Source organism: Macrobrachium rosenbergii, chromosome 39 (genome assembly GCF_040412425.1).
Source record: "Macrobrachium rosenbergii isolate ZJJX-2024 chromosome 39, ASM4041242v1, whole genome shotgun sequence".
Lineage (NCBI taxonomy): Eukaryota > Metazoa > Arthropoda > Malacostraca > Decapoda > Palaemonidae > Macrobrachium > Macrobrachium rosenbergii.
The window spans coordinates 20,300,400-20,317,379 of NC_089779.1; the positions used below are offsets into that span (position 1 = coordinate 20,300,400).

At 39.2% G+C, this 16,980-nt stretch overlaps 1 protein-coding gene across 3 annotated transcripts in view; it reads right to left on the reverse strand.

The window, feature by feature from the left end:
- Positions 1-646: 646 nt before the first annotated feature.
- The window catches only part of Maf1 (repressor of RNA polymerase III transcription Maf1), a 107,723-nt gene continuing 91,389 nt past the window's right edge, over positions 647-16,980 (reverse strand). For all 3 annotated transcript variants that reach the window (XM_067082767.1, XM_067082766.1, XM_067082769.1), the window contains one exon: positions 647-3,915. In XM_067082767.1, the coding sequence (XP_066938868.1) occupies positions 3,737-3,915 (179 nt within the window). In that variant the 3' untranslated portion in view covers positions 647-3,736. The remainder of the gene's footprint in view (positions 3,916-16,980) is intronic.

Below are 16,980 nucleotides of genomic sequence, written 5' to 3' on the forward strand. Positions count from 1 at the left end.
CTCACTTTGAAAAGAAGTGCATTCTCTTTACAAGACAGACAAACACATACTTAATGTTGATACAAGTGGGAGAAAGGTACAAAGCTGGCATGATGCCAGCATACATAGTTTGACAGGAGAGTCCATTGTATTCATTAAGTTGGGCACCAGTATTTAAATTCCGTTTTCAACAGCTCATAGCTGATGTGACAACCTCACATTGAGAAATTATTGGCTAAACCAGGTCAGGTGGAACGTATAAGTTAAATCTGAACATTTCCAAGGTGGAGGCAAGCACACATGTATTAAAATGTTTCTCCAAAATAAATGACAAAGTAGATTTTCCCTAATAACATATCTTGTTTTCCAAAAATTTGAAGGTAGTTTGCATTTCAAGAGCTGAAGTGTCAAAACTGCAAATCTTCCTTTGCAATTTGAATGCAACAGTTTCCCCTTCCATCTTTAAATGAATAAACTCTTTAAAGACAATATAAGATTTAACACTATATTTCTGCGTGATGAAAATGAGAAAGGTGTAATAAGTCCTGAAAATGATAACAGACATTAAGATTAATGGCAATGCAAGTGGTACAGAAAACTGCTGCAGGCAAACTTTCCTCAAAAACAACTGAAATATTGAATTTAAAGTATAAAAAAATCAATTCAATTGATTTTTCAGGTTTATTGGACAAATCAAGATCTTACAGTATTGCATAAAAATATATGTTTTCACCAATCCTGTTTGTGCTAAGGACAGGTATTTTTTTCTAAAATGAAAACAAAAAAATAATATATAACTTTCCTAATTATGGGCAGGAATCCTCTAAAATTACATTAACTAAAATCTACAGGGTGTAAGTCAGGATGGATTTACATTAAATGGGTCATCCTGCTGGCTAGCCTAATATTCTTGTACATGTGTTCTCATTAGATTGCAATGAAAGATAACAAAGATTTTCCAGGAGTACAACACTACCATCTTCTGTCTTGGAACCAGAAGACATCGCTACAAAAATGGAACCTAAATGTCTGTGCTTTCAAGATGAAAATTAGTCAACATATATAAACAGTTCCGTGGTTGCTTGACTGATTTTTCTTAAATTTCAAGCTTTCATAAACTGTATATGAGATCAGATCCTTGAACACTATATAGAAATTACAGTACTGCTATGCAGTAAAATATAATCCTAAAAATTAGTAAATGAAGCTTTTCTAGTGTTAGTTGCTAATATTTAGTACATTAAAGAATAACAATCTGCAGTATAACTGCTGTACTTCCAAGAAAATGCTTCCAATTAACAGCCTTTTGAAAGTTTTTTTTTTTTATACTGGAACAAAAAATCACTTTCTTAGCCCATCATTCCAGCTGTCACCCTTTGAAAATCATCTAGGATTAAAGCTGTCGGCTTTGGTTACAACTTTTTCAGCAAACACACCACAATAAGTGCAAAACAAAACAATGTAAAACTTAAGTACACTGGGCAAGCAACAAAAACTTCTTGGCACAAAACAAAATTTCCATTTTCCTTTCTAGGACCCTATGCATAACAAGGAGCAAATGGTTTGCTTTGCTTTGCATTTCTATCACTTTGAGTGCAAGCATATAAACTCTTTGACACACAGGCATGTACAAATATCCAATGCACTTGCAAAATACAGTATTGCATTAGATCATAAAAAGTGCTCATGTTTTCAACTGCTGAGTTGGAGGAATGGCTGGCATATTTTATCCAAACAAATTGTTACTCCAAGAGCGAGTAAAGCAGTGCAAAAATACAGTAATGAGACAAAAGTGACAGACATGTCAGTGTGTAGGCTATTTTGATAGCGTGTGGTTTGGAGAGGGTATTAATGAATTGGTAGTCCCCATAACCAGAAGTCATTGTACCAGTTAGATTAAAAACAACATGAGAGAGAGCCAAGATAAATATCACTTTTACCAAAAACACTGTAATAGCCTCTTCAGTTTAAACTGCACATGTTAATATCCCTCACAATTTTCACAGTATCTTGAAAGTCTAAAAATATGTTAGTTAAATGTTATCACATGCATTTCCCTTAACCCCAAATATATACTGCACATTCCACATCAAATATTACTTAAAGTATAACTTAGAACTCTCCAGTCCTTCCGGACACAGGTTGCAGAGCACTACGTACATGGTTATCATTTACATTTTTTCCATAGTCATATTGTTTTTTCTTTTGTTTCTTCCTGCTGGATTCTTCTAAATAATGGGGTCTTATTTTCACTCACTGTAACTTCATTTTTTCTTCACAGCTACATTATACAGTACAGTACTTATCTTAAGGTTAGAGGGAGCATACACAAACTAACCTGCTGTAAAACTTGCACTCACTTTCTGCCCTTTAAAATATAGGTACAGTATAAAAAGTTATTTACTATCAAACTTAACATTACTGTTTATATAAATAAAATGGACCTCTTGGAGCTGTAATAAACCAGAGTAAAATATATTAAACAATAAACACTAGGTATATTATGAAAGGATGAAGGAGCAATGTTATATAGAACTAACTTTTTTTTTGTACTTTATCTTTTTGTGACTAGCTCACTTGCATCTCTTGCATCTAAAGGAAACAAAAACATTCAGCTGGACAAACACCAACTATTGACATACCAAGGTGTATTATCCAGCCAAAATCCATTCTAAATTAATCATATAACCAACTATAGCTACCAATACACACAATGCAGTCTCTGATATGCTGTACAAATTATAACAAGAACTAGTGTTTCATTACACATCAGTGTAGATAAATGTTCAAAATCTGACATATAACATAAAATTAACAGCATTCAAAACTAAAATGATACAACTAACTTCCATGCTTTTTAGGCAAAAGATGAGAATAAAGTTCTGCAAATATTTTATAGTAAATAATGCTCAGTATTATAATCAATCAGCCTCAACGTGCAAATGCTGTAGGTCACAGTAGCAGGTTTTCACACATATTTCACAAGGGAACAAACAGTTACTCTTGATTACTCGTACACCACTTTTGCTTTACAGTCTGTCATGAGACTCTAAAAACTAGTTTGCAGTGTAGGATACTAAGCATGCTTCCTAAAAAAGCCTCTGAAGCTAGTTTGTTTGCAGTGATGGAAATATTTTGACTACAATCCTTACCTAGATATACTGTAGTCTTCACTGAGCTCAAATATAACTAAAATATTTTCATTTTATTATCTTTAAAAGTTCAATTTCCTCTTTTAAACATATCTTCACGAAATTTTAATATACTGTACACATTAAAATATTCTAGTTCCTTTATCAATGTTGCTTAAATTAACCCTCATTAGCAATGTTTCTCTTTTTAGTTACATTCATATAAAAAAGAAATTGACAAAATTACCTGAATTTCTTAAAAACCTAAAATTCCTTTGCCAAGTGCTTATATCTTTACTCAACCACATTGCAATGTAAAATGATCTCAAGTCTGAACTAAATCATGCCATTTTTTCCCAATAATCTTGACCTTTAGAGTTGAAAGAATTTTTGTAAAATCATTCACACAAAATCTTTGCCTATTTGTAAATGATATACTGAAACGGCTGACTGGGATGAATCTTTTAATACTTCATAGTGAGGTAAAACCTGAGAAGTGAACTTCCTTTCTCTTTGCCAGTTGCATTAATTAATTCACTCAAAAAGCCTCATTACAGTGTAGCACAGTAATAAAGTAAACAATATGAAGAGATGACCTGAAGTTATCATGAGAAATCATTTCCATTTTAATATTCTTCCATGTCCATACATGAGTTTCCAATAAGTCCTGAGTCATATGGTGAGCCGCAGTATTGTGAAACTGAACGGCAGGTAAAGAATACAATTCGCTTAAGGCGAGGGTTGTAAAAGAAGTAGTTGAAAGACCACAAACATCCATCTTCTGAGTATGGATCTGAAGTTTGATCTGTAATTACAAAATGCACAATTAGCTATGATAAAATAGTGAAAATGTATACAGACAATATGAAAATTATGCAAGAATGCAGTCTCTGGATCACTTAAGTACTGTATACTGTAATGTGATCACAACCCCGTATTCAACATAAAATATGTTTGTACGTAAAGTAATCAGTTATCTGAAATATGCCTTAAAATCTCAAGAGTTCAATGGAACAGACCCTTTGGCATTCCATAAATCTGGAAAAGAACATTCCAGTCATAAGCTGGCTGACAGTAAAACAGACTTGTGATCAGTGCCTTAGCAACAGACTTCTGGTCGTAAGTGTTCCAAAACACCTCTCCTTATACTTTTTGCCACTGCCTTGAAAGCATCTTAAGAAGTACTTAATAAATAACAAGTTAAAAAAATAAGATGGCAGAGTTTTCTATCTCCCTTTTCAATCCTGTGCACTTTCTGCCTTAAATTTACAATAGGTGCAAGTCTTTATCTATACATCCCACTTTTCCATTTTTTTATGGGTTTTCCTACATGTACTTCTCCTGCTACTTCTGTATCTAGTGGTTTATGACTAACTTTCTTATCACTTACTTAAACCATCTCCATTTGTTGTCATGCTCATATACACTACACCTGTCTGCCTCTTCCTCACTCATAATTCAGTACAATCTTCAAACTGCCCTCTAGCTACGAATCTCACCATCACATGGTCACACCTTTTCAATGTCTTAATTTTATTTTTAAGCGCTCATATTACCACCACATAGAGTAATACAGAACTGAGGTATGCATTACAAGTCTATGCTCTCTTTCCTAATGGCATGTTTTTATTCACCTGTAGTATTGTTAGCTGCCTTATAAAAAGCTTATTTGAACAAAGCAAATTATAAGTAAGTGGTGGTGTTTTGAATTCTTAATTTAATTACAAAAACTCTAGCAGCAAAAAACCATCACATTATCACACTTCTCTAATTATCAGCTGTTATTTTTATAGTATTTTGCTATGTTGCATTACTAGACATGAAAAATTTTGAGGGTAAATCTCTTTAAATTTAACAAGTGTACAGTACTGTTTAGTTGAGGCTAGAAATACTGTATATAAAGTCACCATTAGCTATGGGACATCTGGAAGCTCTACTATAGGGTCTTTATTACTTATTCAAAAGCCATACCACAGAGTTATAAAGCAGTTTTACAAGACCACCCAGCTTATTTATTTAATCCAAAAACGGGTGGCCTGAAGGATTTGTCTTCATTGTATAAGTTTAAACAAAGCATCTGATAAGTTGAGGGGGAAGTAGTTTCCCTGGCTGAGATGGAGGTGGGAATGCATCATGAGCTCTGTGGAGAGGGGTAGGCAGTCGTTTGACTTTGTTAGAGCTTTTTTTGTTTAACCTTTTATAAGTTTATGCTTTTTCCGCATTACCGTACAGGATATTACAGTACTGTACTGTAACTTGTAATGAAATCATCAAGCATGGCACAAAAAGGGAGAAAGAGAGAAAGAGAATAACGCACACCATAACCATTCAAGCCTATAAACGCAAACGCCCAAACATACTCCTTTCCTTTTTTATTTCTATTTCAAACTACTGTATGCTCATTTTTATTCTTACTGTACTGTTTCCTTTTTCATTTCTATGTTTTGTCATGGTTTTACTGCATAAAAGATGAAAAAACAGTAAAATTTACAACCCAAAAAAGGGAAACTCGTTGATATCCCAAAACATGTGCGTGTGTAGTTACCCACACACACACACACCACCTCCCTTTGGTTCAGGAAAGGGGGATGAGTTATAAATACCTCAATGTGTTGCCAACAGCTATGACAAAATTCATGAGGAGTTTTGCATTAGTTTGTAAAACTTTCTAATTATTTTACCATGAATGTGAACATTATATTTGAGATGAAATATATCAACAAAAATAAAATATCCTCTTGTACAGTATACTGTTATAAGTGTGATAATCTCATTAGAACAGAATATAAAAAAAAGGGCTAAACAGTAATGTCAACACTGATAAAACACCATATGTAGATGCACATGCATATTTCAAGTAAAGCTTCTGTGATACTATAAATTAAAATGAAAAAACATTAATTACAATTAAATAAAATTATTACCAGTAATTACTTTTTAGGAGTGTTTTTAAATGAAGCTGCTTTGGACATGTCATCATTTAGAAATGCCATATGTATTGAAGATATAAACACCAGTTACTGTGATAAGGCAAAGTGAGAAATCAGCGACCATAATAAAACAGAAGATTAAAGATAACTTTTTCAATAATGTTCTTAAAAATAACATAGTGAAAGAGCCCAGTCGACAGTGCAATATAAATGATACAATACTTACCACAATTCAGGGTAAGAAAAACTATGAATAAAAAACAGCTTTTGGCCTAGGAAAAACCTATTTTTGGTAGCTGCTTTGAGTCCCCCTGGGGCTTCGTAAAACATACCAACCAATTTCAAAGAATTTCTTATAGTTGGTCTCAGCCAGAATAATGCTTGCTGGCGCAGTGACAGAATATAAAGGACTCAGGACAAGGGGGCTCTATCTCCTATCCTACAACGACTACCTCAGCTCTCTTCATTACACTCTGGTCTGTCCAATGGTTCACTAGTCCCCAGGTCGTGTTCCGGAAACCATGTTCAATTATGCATGTTAGTGTAAAGTATTAGTTCCTTAAAATTTTAACGGGTAGGCTTATATTTCTTTAAATTGGGAGCCAGTAAGCCTCTGTAATTGCTGTGCTGTTTTTTTCTTGTTCAACAAAGTGAGAATTAGCATTAGGGCAATAATATTAGACAATTTTGTTATTGAAACTTATTATGCAATGACCTTTTTAACATTAATCGATTACGCTGGAAGTTTATTTCGCCACACTTAACTCGGCTCAGAGAGCTTTTCTTGTGTCTAGTTAGCAAGATTATTTTTCGTTATACAAAGTATTTTTAAGTCGAAATATAACTTAAATACGTCTCATTGTGAAATTACTTTTGCCATTTTTTCATTAATAGATGATGTTGGCCGTTTGGGGGGCATGTTTGTTTTGTGTAAATAAATCAAGATTCCATTCGCTATTTTCACTTGATTTCATCATAATACAAGCTTTACGTATTCATCTTTCATCAGCATGAAAACCGCAGTAATACAGTATGTGTTCTTTCATGATCAGTAGTTTTAATTAAAATACTTTCTTTCCAGTTTTATTTACGGTCGAGTGTCATCCATGTTGCCAATGTCTGATAATTTATAGTTATTAGCAGCTTCAGCTTAAATTTAGCAGTATATTTCCTTGCCCATCTTTTATCCATAGTGAATAAGGGTACAGTATAATGTAAAAATATATCAGTCCTATTCTACTTAACGTCATTTTGTAACATAACTCCGGTAATTGTTTACTACCGTACGATGGTTGAAATTAAGCAAAACACTTGTTATCCGATTCAGTTATAAGCAAAATAAGTTTCTTGTTCTGTTGTTTGTGGCTGTACACATTTACGCTAGAGTATAACGTTACTAACAATACTTTGGAGGAAAAGAAGTTGGTCTCTCTCGCTGCCTGATTGTACGCTGCTGCCTGCGCCAGCTACGAAATTTAAAATATTTTATAAATATGATATTTTTATGATAAAATAAAGTTTTATATATACTTACCAAGTAATTACATAGCTATGGTTCCCTAACCTATGGCAGCTTAGAAATTCAAAATTCGTGCGGTGGCACTGTTATCATTAGTGTGTAGGTGACAACGTCCTGCCACCATCCGGGACTCGAGGATTATTATTATTATTAAAATAGTTTAACCAGACCACTGAGCTGACCATCAGCTCTCATAGGGCTGGCCCAAAGGATTAGGATGGAATGACAAGTCAAGGCTAGAAGCCTAGCACTGGGACCTAATAGGTCACTTGTCAATGATGAATGAACGAAAATGAAAATGAAATTAAAAGCTGTAAAAAGGCATACGCTTTCATACTGGAACACACTCACACAATAAATACATTTAAACTCATGCTTCCATATATACTCACTAAAAAGGTATATTAAAATTCAAAATAAATTAAGTAAAATCATAAAATTTACTTGTTTTAAAATTCATTATACTGATCGATTGATTTTTATATTTTATCAATTAACTCACAGCTTCTCATGAACATTAAAATGGGTACTATTAAGAATGTTGAAGATTCTGACAAAATTTCTTCTATACGTCTATTTCCAAAATTTGATAATCACTGCAGGTTATATTTTGGACATTCACACAGTATATGCTTAACTGTTATCAGCACATTGCAATCTGGGCATCTGGGAAGAGGGCCACATGGACTGTTCATTAAGTGTCCATGTGTCAAACGAGTATGGGACTCGAGGAAACAAACCAGAGGATAGCTCAGTTCGTTTTATGCTCTTATGTCCATGCAAGGGGAGGAGGGCGGGCTCTGATCATGTAATTACTTGGTAAGTATATATAAAACTATTTTATCATAAAAATGTCATTTTTATATAAGTAACTTACCAAGTAATTACACAGCTGATTCCACATTGTAAGGAGGTGGGAAAGAGCATGGACATATTCTACTCCAAAACATTAAGAAAGTAATGAGTTTGGACCAGAAAGGTTGCTAACATTGAATCGATGTTTGTTGTTTCCTTACCTGTTGAGAGAGCTGCTGCAGGAAGGTAGGAAGGTACTGCCTCTGGTCGGCGCTTCTCTCAACTTGTAGTGGACGTGGCAGTATAGCCAAGGGTCGCCACTACATTAGTGGGAAACTCTGCAGCGGAGGAAGTACACCGCATGCTGACAAAGTTTTAAAAGATGCCCTTGCCCTGGGTGAAGACCAGAATACAAAATGAAAACACTGTCACCTACACCACAGAATAAAACCATAACACCCAACCATTATCAAAGATAAAGTACGAACTGGTGGGTACTCCAGGTACAATGTACCCCCAGGCTTCCCAACGACTCAAAGCCTTAAGTCAAGGCGAGTGGATAGCAAAGGAACAGATGGATCCCTCATGCTTCCTCTCCCAGCACTATGCCAGCCACAGACAAAGGTCCTAAAGTGCTACAATTTTCAAAAGAGTTTCTATGTCCTTGAGGTAGTGAGAGGTAATATGGACTTGCATCTCCAGAACGTCGACTGTAGGACTGAAGAAAAGACAAGTGTTTAAAGGCGAGGGAAGTTGTTATTGCCCTAATTTCGTGAGCTTCAACCTTAAGTAGAGGAAAAGCTTCTTCTTGGATCTGAGAGTGGGCTTCTAATATTAATTCTCTCAGAAAAAAGGACATGGCATTTTTGGAGAGCTGGCAAACTGGGTTTTTAACAGAGCACCAGAAGTTGCTTGAAGGTCCTCTAATCTTTTCCGTCCTCTGAAGATAGTACCTGAGGGACCTCACTGGGCATAGGAGTCTTTCTTCTTCCTCAAGTCCTAATATATCCATAAGGTTCTTGATGACGAAGGACCTAGGCCAGGGTTTAGAAGGGTCCTTGTTCTTTGCTAGGAAACCCAGAGAAAGGGAGCAGACTGCGTTCTCTTTTGCAAAGCCTATTCTTTTGTCTATTGCTTGCAATTCGCTAACACATTTGGCAGTAGTGAGAGCCGTTAAAAAGAGAGTCTTTTTCGTGAGATTCCTGAGGGAAACGGAATGAGAGACGTTGGAAGAACTATCTTTCTTGGACGTATTGAAGGATTTGATCAGGTCGGTGATATCTTGATTAGAAGGCAGGTCCATTCCTCTGTGTTTAAAAACTGAGCTGAGCATCGACCTATACCCTTTGATGGTAGAGGTTGATAGCTTTCTGATGGACTTTGGGAAAATAAAAAAATCGGCTATTTGGCTTATAGATGTCTCAGAAGAGACGTTATGGCGGCTGCACCACCTTCTGGAGACTGTCCATTTTGATTGGTAGAGCTTTGTAGAAGAAGCTCGTCTGCATTTTGCAATTGCCTCTGCAGCTTGTCTGGAAAACCCTTTTGCTCTGACAAGGCGCTTAACAGTCTGAAGCCTGTCAGAGCCAGAGCGGATAACCTTTGGTGGAATCTGAGAAAGTGGGGTTGTCTGAGAAGAGACGGTTTTTGTGGAAGAAGTCTTGGGTAGTCTACCAAGAGGCGAATCAAGTTTGGAAACCATTCCTTTTTCGGCCAAAATGGGGCTACAAGGGTCATGGAGGTGTTCTGATGTGTTGACAGCTTGTTGATTGCTTCCCTGATCATTCCGAAAGGAGGGAAGGCGTACACATCTAAGCTTGTCCAATCCAAAACCACTGCGTCCGTGCTCCATGCTTGAGGATCTCGGAGTGGAGAGCAAAAGAGGGGCAGACAGTGGTTTCTCGACGTCGGGAAAAGATCCACTGTGGGTTTGCCCCACAGTTTCCAAAGGTTGTCGCAGACTACTGGATTTAAGGTCCATTCGGTTGGAAGGACCTGTTTGAGCCGGCTTAATTCATACGCAATCACGTTCATCCTCCCTTGAATGAACCGGGTGACAAGAGAGACTTGGTTCTCTTCCGCCGTCTCGTACAGGGAGAAGGAATGAGTGGCCCCTTGTTTATGAATATATGCAAGAGCTGTGGTGTTGTCAGCGTGTACTAAAATCTTCTTGCCACGGACCAGATCCGAGAAGTATAGAAGGCCCAGGTGAATCGCTCTCAGTTCCTTTATGTTGATGTCAGCATTCTGTTGTTCTGTAGTCCACATTCCAGAGACTTCCCGACCTTCCAGAAGCGCGTCCCAGCCTAGGTCGGAGGCATCTGAATAAAATTGAAGGTCTGGGTGCACTGGGAGAAGAGACTTCCCTACCCGAAGTCTTTTCCCGCACGACCACCACTGGAGATCCTCTTTGATGTCCGACGTAATCTGAAAGATGAAAGAGTCAGGTTGGGTTTTTTCTGCACCAATTCGTTTTGAGGAAAAACTGAAGTGCTCTCATGAGCAGTTTGCCTAGATTTACAAACTTTCTCTACTGAAGCAAGGGTCCCCAGAAGACTCATCCACTGCACTGCCGAGCAGGAAGGAAAAGCAAGGAACTGACTGACAGTCTGAAAGCAGTTCTTGACTCTTTTGGGCGACAGAAAAGCCCGAAAAGTCTGAGAGTTCAGTATCATCCCTAAATAGGGAATCTCCTGAGATGGAATCAGAACGGATTTCTTTTTGTTTACGAGGATGCCTAACTCCTGTGTCAGGCGAAGAGTTCTCTTCAAGTCCTCCGCGTAATTTTCCTTTGACGACGAGCGGAGAAACCAATCGTCTAGATATAAGTTATGTTGATTCGGTGAAGCCAATTCCCCAGAGGAGCAAGGATTCGGGAGAAAACTTGAGGAGCCATCGATAAACCGAAGCATAAGACCCGGAACTGTAGTATCCTGTCCTGAAAAACGAAGCATAGAAATTTCTGAGAGTCTGGATGAACAGGGACGTGAAAATACGCATCCTGCATATCCAGGGTGACCATCCAGTACGAACACATTCAAAGCGCTTACATCCAGAATGGGCCTCCAGCCCCCCGAGGCCTTCGGAACCACAAAAAGGCGATTGTAGAAATCTTCTGAGTGGGGCTCTAGGACTTCTTCCACCACTCCTTTGGAAAGAAGGAGTTCGACTTCTTGAAAGAGGGCCAAAAACTTTGTGGAACCTTTTGAGTACGCTGTCAAAGCGATAGGAGATGTAGTTAAGGGAGGAGTCTTTACGAAAGGAATGGAGTAGCCCTTCTTGAGAACCTTGATCACCCAGGGGTCTGCTCCTCTGTTCTCCCATTCCATCCAGAAAAGTAGAAGTCTGGCTCCTACCTGAGCGCGGAGAACTAACTTCTTACTTCTTGGGGTTGGATTTGAAGGAAGACCTCTTGATGGACTCCGTAGGAGGTCAGAAGTTTGATCTAGGTCGAGGCTGGGTCGTAGTTCTCCCTCCACGAAAGGGTTGAGACTGAAGAGGGGAGAATGATCAAGATGAGGAAGGCACAGACTCCTTAGGATGTCTAGTGGACTGAGTCAACAAGTCAGAGGTGGACTTGCTCTGTAACTCTAAAAGAATATCCTTCACTATGTTTTGGGAAAGAGGTGAGACTTGTCTAAGGCAGCAAAGAGTAGAGCTGACTTCTGCGTCGGTGAGACTCCTTTCGAGGTGAACGAACGCCAGAGCTCCCTCTTCTTAAAGACACCCATAGAAAAAAGGGAGGCGAGTTCCAAAGAGCCATCTCTAATTCCTCTGTCTGAGCATGAAATAACTCCAAGTCAATCGGAGGCAAGATCTTCAGCTAAATCCGGGCAGTCTTCAATCTTACTCCCTAGTGCCCCAATGGCCCAATCTAGCAAACTAAATATCTCAAACACCTTAAAAGTATTCTTGATAAGGTGGTCTAGTTCAGCTGAGGAAAACATTATCTTGGCCAACAATAAAGCCTTTCTACGGGATGAATCCATCAGACCAGAGAAGTCCCCTTGGGAGGAGGCAGAAACTCCCAAGGAAGGAGCTTCCCCGGTGGCATAGTAAGAGTATCTCATCTTCAACAATTTGCTGGGCGGAAAGGCGAAAGTTGCTTTGCCCTGTTCTCTCTTAGCGGTCAGCCTGGCATGAACTTCTTTGAGAGCTTTCTTCGAGGAGGAGGAAAGAACAAGCTTGGGTAGTCTGGCACTTTCCGACGGATGCTTTTTCATGAGGTAGGTAGAAGCTGGAGAAGTAGGTGAGGCAGGCCTGAAGAAGTCTGGGTAATTCTCCATGAGGAAACGCAGGAGAGACGAGTAGGAAGACGAGGGAACCTTATCCTGAACAATCTCTTCTTCCTCCGAAGAGATAGGAGACAATGATTTATCCTTGGACTCTGGAGCAGATGCAGGTTTCTTCAAAAGACCCAGAAGCTCGGTCAACTGGCGCTTAAGTTGGCCTATGAATGTGCATTGGTTCCAGAAGAAGAAGCTAGGAATTTGGTTGTGGGCGTTGAAAGTTCAGGAGTTGGCGATGGGCGCTCTAGAGCTGAAATCTGGTGCGAGACGGCGGGCGCCGCCAGGCGCTCATTGGCAGAATTCTGGCGAATATCGGTGGGCGCTGGGCGCTCATTGGCGGAATTCTGGCATGAGTTGGCAGGCGCCGGGCACTCACCCGTGGAAGTCTGGTGCGAGTCGGCAGGCGCTTGGCGCTCGGAAGAAGATGGCGCTTAGAATGCTTATAGCACTCAGGACTGTCTTCAAAGAAATAAGCAGGAGAATCAGGCTGGACTTGAAAGCTGCAGGAAGGTTGAGGGCTAGTCTCGCTGTACCTCTTGACAGCCAGGGGAGAAGAATCGCTAATATTCGCATGTCTCTTGAGTGGCCGCAAAGAAGAAGAGTAGTGATATAGCTTCTGGTGTGGCCTGGAAGAATCCGAATCAGAAAGTCGATACACAGGAACGCCTTTCCAATGGAGTTTAGTCGAAGCCTGGGAGCGCACGACAGGTTCGACGGAGGAGGCGACTGCCCATGGTCAAACCCCGCCAGCCTCCCTTGGACCTCTGGTATGTCTTCTCCCCAGTGCAGGGGAGCGGGAGAGTGACCTTCTTCTAGGAACACTGGTGGGATGGACAGCCACTTCCTCAATATTCACAGCACTGTCACTTCTCACTGCACTGTCAACACTTACATTTTTTTCCATTGGAGATTTAATAGCTGACCCCATTTCCATAATGGTACTAGATAATACAGTAAATTCCTGATCAAACCAAGATTCGAGGCTGGCAATGGCACTAAGAGCGGAATCATGGAAACCTGGAACAGGAGCAGATGGTAAAGTAGGAGGAGTTAGGGTAGGAAAAGGAGGAGGAATTGGAGGAGAGATAGTTCTGTCATCCCCTACATTTTCCAAAGGAATGGACTCTGCATTAGCCCTACTTTCAGCCCTAATGGCTGCCTTCTTCTTCGTATCCCTTTCTAATTTGTCTAGATGAGATTTCAATGTTTTCCATTTCTTATCCTCCCAATCCTGACACTCTATGCAAGTATTATCCTTACTACATTCTTGCCCCCTACATTTAGTGCATTTTGTATGAGAATCATATGAAAGCTTAGTTAGCCTAGTTCTACAACCCACGGAACAAAAGCGAATACTAGATGAACTGGAATCCGACATCGTTAAATAAATAAACTAAAGTTAACTCGAACAACAATTCAAACAATGGCAGCAAGCCACAAAGCAACAAGTTCTGAATACTTCACCAAAGTCAGCAAAACAAAGCCGAAAAGCGAAGAAGCAGCTGCCTGAAAACTTCCGATGTTAACCGGAAGCCGGCAGAAAACAAATTGAGCTATCCTTTGGTTTGTTTCCTTGAGTCCCGGGTAGTGGCGGGACGTTGTCACCTACACACTAACGATATCAGCGCCACCGCGTGAATTTTGAATTTCTAAGCTGCCATAGGTTAGGGAACCATAGCTATGCAATTACTTGGTAAGTTACTTATATAAAAATTGTCATATTGGTATTAATTGCTTACCCCATCTCAAAATCGAATTATCGTAAGGCAAATTATCGTAACTTGAGCACTACCTGCGTACCCAAGAACTTCAAGTTTTATCACAAAAAGTAAATTTAGTCATGAAAATACAGTAATTAGTGAATATTTCTCAGTGAAAAATACCGCGAATGGGCAAATTTTCCGTGAATAATGGGTATATATGTTCCATAGAGAATCAGTGAGTCCGCAAATCGTGAGACCACGAATACAGGGGGTTTACAGTAAATGGTTTTGTGATATTGGCAGTTCCCAAATTATCCTTAATATCGGGTTCTTTTCAATGTTGAAGAAATATGTTCAAGAAGATCTAGGCTACTTCCAATGGGTATTACTGTACCCCGCCGGTAGTGACGTCACAGGTGTTGAGAAAGTTGTTGTGACGTTTGTATCTTTCCTATGGGAATACAGATCTACTTTTTCTTAATGGTGAGCTTTGCCAAACATTTTAAAATCTTAAGAGATACTGATTTTATATATTTTTGGTATGATAATTACAATAATTAGTGATTTTATTTATATACCAACTAATGTAGTCTGTAGGCTACATAACCTTTGCCTGGTGCTTGGGAGCAGACCAGGTAATCAAAGGTTATAAAATGTGTAGAAATACACGTAAGGATATCCATTTAGTTTTGTCTTATCTGAGTTAAGGAGCATTTGAGAGTAAATCCTTTAAGGCAATGTTACAGTATTGTAGTACAGTAATTGGGAATTAATATTTTAATACATACTACTATTTTATGGATATGACCCACTGGTCATGTTTCCTTACATCATACTATGGACATGTGCTTCTGGCCATGTAGGCCTGGGTTTATTTTGAAGTGCTTATGGTCTATACAGTGATATAAGTAGCTAAAACTAGGTAGTTTTTTTTAACTGCTTGTTCCTTTTGTCACTAATGGGCTACTATTGTGCAGGACCTACACATCACCTGTGTCACAGTGAATTGCTCAGTCTGCCAGTCCCTGAAGGAATAAAGGAGAATTTGGTTGGTGGCTGGACATGTGTGAAATATACTACATGCTTTTGGCAGCAAGTTTAAATGATGAAAGAGCTCATTTTTAGGCTGTATCTATGAGTTATAGGTCTCAGTAGGAGTATGGAAGGAGACTACTGTACATCGTTCCAGCAAAATTATGGCAGTATGTTTCCATCCTTCGAGCAGAATCCACAGTTGGCCCAATACTCCAAAAGCAGTGGATTCTAGGAACTCCCACTTCAGCTCCTACGTTGGAGATGAAGTCTTTCCTTGGGAGAGAGGTCACTGATACCTGACATGAAATGGATATTAGCAACTGAAATTTCCCTTCTGAATCCGAAAGCTCTAGGGAACAGTCTTCTTTACATGAGGCAGATACTTCAAATGAGAATCTTGCCTTTTCTATACAGCAATCATGTACTGAGGGAACCCTGATAGTGTCCACCCAACCTCTGAAGTGTTTGTACCTTCTAGGGGATAGTGATTTATCCTGGACTTCTATACAGCCAGGCAGTGGTGATACAAATTCCTTGGCTCAGTCAATTCATGCAGGCTTCCCTGATAGGAAAATTCTGCATGCTGTACTTTCTATGCTGCCAGGCAGTGATGATATGACTGCCTTAGCTCAATCAGTTCATGCAGGCTTTCCTAATAGGAAAATTCTGCTTGCTGTGCTTCCTGTACTGCCAGGCAGTGATGATACAACTGCCTTGGCTCATCAATACATGCAGGCTTCCCTAAGGAAATTCAGCTTGCAGTACTTTCCGTCCTGCCAAGCAGTGATGGTACGACTGCCTTGGCTCATCAGTTCATGAAGGCTTCCCTAAGAAATTCGGCTTGCTGTACTTTCTATACTGCCAGGCAGTGATGATACAACTGCCTTGGCTCATCAATACATGCAGACTTCCCTAATAAGAAATTCAGCTTGCTGTACTTTCTACACTTCCAGACAGTGGTGATACAACTGCCTTGGCTCATCAGTTTGTGCAGGCTTCCCGATGGGAAAACTCTGCTTGCAGTACTTTCAGAATTCCAGGAGGAAATCATGAACAGTGTCAAGGATGACACAAAGAGAGTGGAACTCCTTTGAGGACTCACTTGCTGCTTAGCATCAGCATACTGTAGAGATACTGTACTATCCATGATTTCCAAGATGAATTCAAGTCTGTCATGGATGTGGAATTGTGTGTGATATGTAAAAATTTCTCATCCTTCAGACTACAGGATTGAGAGGCAACATAGTCTGCCCAGGCTGAGACAGATTTCTTACCAAAAATCTTAGGCCATGGAAACAGGGTAATAAAAAAAACCTAAGCACATAAAGAAGTTGAATCAGTTGTCTAGATCCCCGTTGAAATCAGAATGGATAAGAGACAGCCTACTCACTCCCAAGCTCTGACTGGTAACAACTGAGGCCAGGTTGGACAACAAAACCTCAAATCAGAATGTAGTACAGGCATCAATATCTGCCCATGAGAATGATACATAACCCTTGGCAAGACACCTCAATGTGCATCCTTTCACAAGATGAAAAATACCCCATTAATGAAAGGAAAACTTACTGGGGTTGAGCATACCACAGAATATCAGGACAG